This window comes from Gavialis gangeticus, unplaced genomic scaffold (genome assembly GCF_001723915.1).
Source record: "Gavialis gangeticus isolate Ggan-Ray unplaced genomic scaffold, GavGan_comp1, whole genome shotgun sequence".
Classification (NCBI taxonomy): domain Eukaryota; kingdom Metazoa; phylum Chordata; order Crocodylia; family Gavialidae; genus Gavialis; species Gavialis gangeticus.
The window spans coordinates 2,511,390-2,518,838 of NW_017729019.1; the positions used below are offsets into that span (position 1 = coordinate 2,511,390).

The following is a 7,449-nucleotide window of genomic DNA, read 5'->3' on the forward strand; positions in this document are numbered from 1 at the left end:
TTCTTGGACTTGGTAGTAGTGGCTAACCTCTAAAAGAGGCTCTGGTTCTTAGTCATATTTGCCACTGGAACTTAGGGTGGAAACCCCCCCCAGCACATGCTGCTTTTGTGCTGTCATAAGAATGCCATCCCTGTATGAATAATGGCTGATATTCAGCTAGTGCAGAAACACTCAGACCTAACCTGGCAACCAGTGTTAACCAGCAAGCTTAAAGCCATTGTCATTTATCTGTTCACCGGCACTGTTTGGGATTGTCTTGCAAGATTTAGGATTAAATGTCTTTGTTGCCTTACTTGCACCAAAGGAATTTATTTAGCAGTTTCATTGTATTTAGCATTGAATTAAGGCATGGGGATCCAAAGTGCAATTTGCTACAGTTATCTTCATATTTAACACAAAGGGGCAGCCCTCTGCCAGTAAAACTGTCTATATGCAGGGCTCCCTCCTTGTCTTCATTTTATGCAAGTGTAATCCTTCAGCACTTGAGAGGTTTGCAAATGCAGCTTCTTTCTGGAAAAAGGCTAGCTGCTCCCACTAACAGAGCTTCCTTCAGTGGCTCATGTTACTTAAATTAATTTGTATTAGCTTTCCAGTGGATGCTTCCCATTCATGGCCCCATGTCATCATGCATGTGCATAGGGAGGGATATTAGGTTGTTCAAATTTGTAGGAAGAATAGAGGCTTTTTAAGCTGCCTTGACCAGAGGCTGGGATTCTTCACTCTAGAATTCAAGACCTGTTCTTGCAGCTGTTCCTCTCCCTGCTTACCCCATGCTCGTAATCCTTGCCCTTTCTTTCATGATAGAGAAATGCGCCAACCTCATGTAATGCATTTCTTGGGCGTGGTAGTAGCTAGTCTCTAAAAGAGACTCTAGTTCTTAGTCACTTCTTGCCACTGGAATTTAGCAAAAAAACCCAGCATGTGCTGCTTTTGTGCAAAATGCGTTTGATGAGCTTTAATTAAAGTGTCCCTGCCACCTTTTTGAAACACAGGGATGCTGAGTACATGTGATGTGGAGGCTGCTGGAGTGCGCTAATTAGCAGATCTGGCGGTAATTAGCGCACATCAGAGCAGAAGTCTGTCATGTGTATAGGTGCCCTATGTGTATGTTTGTTTTCATTCATGCAGAAAAAGCAAAAACACTTTCTTTTTTCAAAAGTCAGAATCTGAGTATCAATCAGAGTGTATGTGTGTATGTACGTGTGCACATACGTGTGTGGTTTGGCTTTTGCTGTTTTCCTTTGCTTTCTCTGCTGTCCTTCATTGTGGTGTATTTTTCTGTAGCAGCCATAACTGTTTTAACCTCATTTTAAGGCCTATGTGGTTTTCTTTTGTCAGCTGAGGATGCCTTGTTTCTGTACACCTGCTGCTTGGGGTGCACTCTAAAGCAGCAGTGTTCAGGTATAAATACAGAAGTGACTGGTTCACTGGGAATTGGATGGCTTAAAGCGGTGAAATTTATATTGAGGCCCAAATTTAGCTTGCACGACTGAAAACATCTGCGTTATCTTTTGGGACTGGCACAGCCAACACACCAGTACGACTGGAGATGGCCAATTATGTAAGCAGAAGCTGCTATAATTCAGGGCAGCAGTGATAAGGAACCTAGAGGGTGTGCTGGAAGAACTGTAAGTGCTGTAATCTATTGGCATGGGGCAGCAGGATAAGAATGCAGCCAGGTGCCCAAGCCAGCTGCCACACACAGGGACACTGCTGATTTCCATGGTATTTTTGCTCTTGTGGCTTGGGGCAGTTGTCCCTTGTGCCCCACCCTATTTAATACCAGAGGTGTATGGATAGGTTCTTGGGTAGAGTGAACCAGTGATACAGAGTTTAAAGTGACATAAACTATGTAAAGGTTCTTCATTTTGCTTTGTTAGTCGAGATAGCTCTGTGCTGTGGAAGGGGAAGGACTTTGAAGTTTTTAAGGCCATAAAAAATTGTGTTTTCAGTAGTAACTCTTTACAAGTTCATTTCTATGCACTGCAGCTTTAGTTTGGTTGGGAGGTCATGTAAAGAGGTTGCCAGGATTTTTAGTTGCCCTGGGCTGCTTTCAAAGCCAGAGTCCCTGTGGGCAATGAGTCACTGATATTAATTCTCACAATAAATCATAAGGAAAGTTCTAGGGCTGGAGAGAGGGATACCATATGTGGCTTGCAAGGACAGTAAACTGGCATGCAGCCTGCAAGAGAACATTGCTCCGGTGCTGGGAGGTGACCTTTGTTAAACTGATTAATATGGCTGCTGGAGTGGGTTCAGCCCCTAACAGATTGGATGGCGCCTGAGGTCTCTTCTTATATTTCAGTGTTGTCCAGCTTCTCTGTGTGTATTTCTGCTTCTCTCCATTTTGTTATCACTGTTGGGTTTTTTTCAATTGCTTGTGAATTAAATTCACATTTCTGCATCCTTTTATATACTTGGTCTGTTCTGTCTCTGTCCATTCCGTGTTACTCTTTGCAGAATCTCCATCAACTCAAACAGATTCAAACTCTGAGGGAGATGAATGAGCAGCTGCTGGCTGAAAACAGGGCCTTGACCCGGGTCGTAGCCAGGCTCTCTGCATCCACCAGTCCCCCAGAATCAGAGGAGCTATAGCTTCTTTCGCCTCCTCCTTCCACTCTTTCAGGCAGGTCTTTGCTTGTATTGTCTGAGCTGCCCTTGAGCCCCTTTGCTCCACTTTAAGTGTCTGCTAAGGCTTGTGGCTGAAAGCATAGCATGTGGCAAGGGGGGAGGCTAAAGGATTCCCCAAACCCTGTTTGAATGCAGGGATTTAACTCAGCACTTGGATTATCTGGTCTTTGCTTTGCTTTGCTTTGCTTTGCTTTGCTTTGCTTTGCTTTGCTTTAGAACTGCTGGCCTCAACTCTTGAACTGCTTACATTCCTAGGGATGAGTTTTCCTTGTGTGGGCTTGGAAACAGAGAGCACCATCCTCTGTAAATAAAAGACTTGTTCTCCAACTGTAACTTCCCTCCTGGAGACCGTGCTGAGCAGAGGGAACAGTAAAGGTTGGAATGGATGACAAATGGTTACTAAAATTTAGAAAATCCTTCTGGATCCTCCCTTGTGATTATTAATACTGATAAATGGGCATGATTGTGACTCGTATTCTATATTCCAAATAAATGGGCATGTATGTAACTTGTGTTTTGTGTTCCAGTGAGCCGGCCAGCATCATCCATTATATGATCAGAAAACTGGAGTATTATTGCTGCATGTAATTGATCACAACAGCCTCCAATTAGTCATTCTTTTTTTAATCTCAGAATAGTTGCATCAAAAGTCAGTAGCTGGCAACTAATTATGACACTAAGAGTATCTAAAATCAGAGTTAATATTGCTCTAGGGATATTATATAAATGCATTTCATATTTTAAGAAAGCAAGATTTTTATAAGAGTCTGGCACTGAAGAACTTTCAACTGACTTTTTAAAATTACTTTCTAAAAGAAACAATTTGAAGAAAATTTTGACTGTGATCTTGAATGCTGCAATAAAGTATGGTAAATCCAAAGCAATCTAGCTAAGCATGTGCATGATGCATTTGCTTTTTTTTCATCTTTATGTGTTAAAAGTATGGCTGAGCAATTACTGTTCAGAAGTCCAAAGATTGTCTCTTTATAACCTTTTGCACATCACCTGCCATGCAATTAAGTCTCCTTGTCTTTTTTTTCTTGTTCAGTGTTAAAATAAGAACTAAAAATGGAAATCCTAACTAGGGCACCTGACTTTCCCATTTAAGCCCTCTGTCGATCTTGTCTCAGGTTAGTTTGGAGCAACTTGGATTTGTTCAAGCACAGCAGTTTTACAAGAGGATTGAAGAAGCAGTATGCTTAGCACCTGAAGCCAGAAGACTTACTCTTAGAAATAAAGCAACAGTAATAGGGGGCATGAGTAACCACAGGAACAGCCTGCCCAGGAAAGCCTGGTGAAGTCTCCATTTCTTGAAATCTTCAAATCAGGAGTGGATATCTTTCCAAAAAGCATGAGTTACTCACACAAGTGTTTGGGCTCAATACAAGAGTAACTGACTAAAACTTTGTGGCTTGTATTATGCAGAAGGCAAACAAGGTGATTTATGGTCCCTTCTGGCTTTACAGTCCCTGGCTTTAAAATATCCTTGATTCGGACCTGTTTGTTGCTTTAAGTAAACAAGGTTCCTTGGGTATGCTTTAAGCAAGGAGTTTAACTTCTGTGCCTGTGTTCCCCATCTGGGAAATGGTGGTTGTTTCCCTTGTTAAAATGCTTGCATCCTTGTGAATGAAAAATGACTGAAGGATTGTCGTACATAATGCATCACAGTAGCAGGTCCTCTTCAAGGGAGCTTGTTTTCAGAAATCCTAATCTTTTTTCTTTCTAGTTGTTCCTTCATCTGTGTTACATACAAGAGACAAAACCAGATGTTTGTGAAGTAATACATGGAGGACGTTAGCAGATGAGATTTATTTTGATTTCTGATGTAAGATTTTCGTAAACATCACTACAGCTGAAGCCCTGAGGGCTGAACTGGAATTCAATGTTGGTTCAACTCTTATCACTTTCAGTAGTGTATTTACCATAAAAGCACTCAATTGAAGCCTTCCATGTTTCACCTTGATGTATAAGATTTACCGTAGACCAGTGGTGCTCAACCTTTTAGGCCCTACTGGCTGGATGAGTTGCGCAGGCCAGATCCTGGGCTCAGAGCCTGGATTGGGCCCCGCATTGCCTGGCTAGGGACAGACATTACACACAAACTGGTTTAAGTGATCAGAAACTGGTTTAAACCTGTAACAGAACAGATGTTCAGTGCACATAAACCAGTTTGAAAGTGGCTGAAACCAGTTTGAGATAAACCTGGTTGAGTGTAGTATCAGACTTGTGCAATGTCCGTTCCAGACCCCTTCCTGTTTTAAGTGAAGTCAGAGTCCCCCAGAATCCCAGATGCTTTACAACCCTGGGCAGGGCTCTGCTCTCTGCTCCAGCCCAGCAGGGCTGGCTCCTCCTCTCCACTCCCTGTCTGGAGCTCTGGCAGAGACTGCAGGTACAGGGTATCTGCCTGGCTTACTCCTCCCTTCCCCCCCCACTCCCTACTCAAGCAGGAATTTCCCCCCTTCCCTCTGCCTTATACAGACACCTCTCAGCATTAGCTAGCATACCACGTGTTGGCTAGGGTCTGTGCTGTGGGAGATGGGACAAAGGCAGACAGCACAGTATCCCCTTAGGGCTTTTTGGAGCTAATCAACAGGTAGCTGGTAATGTCCCCCTTCCTTGGAAAAAATTGTTTAAGAAGTGCTTGAACTAATGAGAGAGCCTTTTGTTTTGGTAATGGACTGATAAACACTGAGTTAGGGGTGATAAACACTGTTATCAACTCCCTGGTGGGCTGCTCAGGAGAGGGGGGAACCCCTCCATAATCAGAGTGCCCTGCTGGGCCCTGGCCATACCCCCCTCAGCTGAGCACTGTTGAAGGGAAGGGAGGGCTGCTTTAGTGCCCCCCAGCTTGTAGCCTGAGCCACTGTAGGCATGTGCCTGCATTTTTTTCAGTCTAGAGGGGATGTCTGTGTGGCTACAAACCAGTTCAGCCTAGCCAAGTTAAACTAACCTGCAAAGATTGAAACAATTCAGACTCAGACTTTTTGACTGTCTGTCTCTAGCCCCTCTGTCCAGCCATGGCTGGATCAGGCCTCACACCACCTGAGCCTGTCCCTATACTGTCAGCCCTGGGGGGCCTTGGGGGGCCTGATCTATCACGCAGGGCCATACTATCCAGCCCGTGGAACTCCCCACAGGTCCAGAAATTTGGCAGCAAGGGAGCAGCAATGAAGACTGTCCAGCTCCCTTTCTATCAAATTGTCAGACCCTTGGAGAGCCTGGCAGGCCAGATGACACTGCTCCACAGGCCAGATCTGGCCCTTGGACCTGGAAGTTGAATATCCCTGCTGTAGACTTAGTCAGATTTGTTCTGTTTTCAGTAGCTACTGCAGAAGAGGATGACTTCTTGCTGCAGTTGTGATACTTCTTAAAAGTGTCTACATTGTTGTTAGCTTAATAACAATGAGGGTGGCCAGCCAGCAGCACACATGACACAAGTGGCCTCTGAATGTGACATATGGCAGATGGGGAAGGGGACAGACAGCACAGAAGCTAATAGAGCAGGAAGGAAGAGATACAGCAGCAGACTGGGTCGGGGCATAGGGCAGGGAGCAGAAAGCAGAGCAGTTGATTGGACAGGGGAAGGGCATCAGAGTAGCAGTTAGGAAGGGTGCCTGAATTTATGGCATGCCTGTCAAAAAGGCTGGCCCTCGCTGGGTTAGCTCTTTACTGTTGTAATAAATTGCCAGAGTTTCTGAGGATGCTTGTTCTTAAAACATGGCCAAGATCTGATTTTCCAATAAAAAATAAAAATTGGGACACTGGTCAGTAACCTCTTAACTGCTTACCATTCCCCATGACAGAATTACCACTTCCAAAATCAGAAGACGAACTGCAGAACTCCAGATGGCCATTGTAATAGAGCAGAGGGACTTGCTTGAGTCTCCAGAACATGCCAAATTGAAATATAGAAAGAACCCAGACTTGTGGAAAGCTCTGCTTTTCTCCAAAATTGAATCACAGCGCACAGTCAAGGTCTGATATGCTATTACTGTTTTTTGAGTTAGGAATTGGTGTATGTGCTATATGTGAATTTGAAGATAGAAGGGAGAGTTGCAGTCATGCAAAATGGAGAAAGCGTTTTGTATGTGGTTTGTTGGATTATGGTTATGCACCGTATTTTCTGTCCATCTAAAAGCAATGGCAGGTTGGCTTATTTTGTGAAATAAGCCTGTGTCTGTCACTGGAAAACCACCTGTATTTAGAATAAAAATCCTCGAATAACATCCCTTTTAGGTCTGCACAAATATAATGCCAACAGCCATTTTACAAAAATCAACAAATAGCTACATCTCCCCTCCTTGGTACTTGTCCAGGTTACTTGTCATAGTTTCATAGTTGGTAGGGTCGGAAGGGACCTGAGCAGATCATCAAGTCCAACCCCCTGCCATAGCAGGAAAGAGTACTGGGGTCAAACAGCCCTGGCCAGGTGTTCATCCAGGCTTCTCTTAGAGACCCCCAGGGTAGGAGCCAGCACCACTTTGCTTGGAAGTTGGTTCCTGATCCTAGCCGCCCTGATGGTGACGTAGCGCCTCCTGATATCTAGCCTAAATCTACCCTCTGCCAGCTTGTGACCATTATTTCTAGTCACTCCTGGCAGTGCTCAGGGGAACAGGGACTCCCCCAGTGCCTGCTGGTCCCCTCTGACTAATTTGTAACAGGCCACTAGATCCCCCCTCAGCCTTCTCTTGTGGAGGCTGAACAGGTTCAGGTCCCGTAGCCTGTCCTCGTAGGGCCTGCCCTGCTGCCCCCAATCATGCGAGTGGCCGTCCTCTGGACCCTCTCGATGCTGTCCACATCCCTCTTGAAGTGTGGCGC

General features: G+C 44.7%; 1 protein-coding gene across 4 annotated transcripts in view; it reads left to right on the plus strand.

Annotated features, from left to right (window-relative positions):
• PPP1R12B (protein phosphatase 1 regulatory subunit 12B) overlaps window positions 1–7,449 on the plus strand; it is a 184,517-nt gene that overhangs the window by 167,595 nt on the left and 9,473 nt on the right. Inside the window, exon 24 of one of the 4 annotated variants that reach the window (XM_019513819.1) lies at window positions 2,461–2,812. The exons of the other annotated variants lie outside the window; for them this stretch is intronic. Coding sequence (XP_019369364.1) covers window positions 2,461–2,595 — 135 coding nt within the window. The 3' untranslated portion in view covers window positions 2,596–2,812. Of the gene's footprint in view, window positions 1–2,460; window positions 2,813–7,449 lie in introns of those variants that run through there. 4 annotated transcript variants of the gene reach the window in all.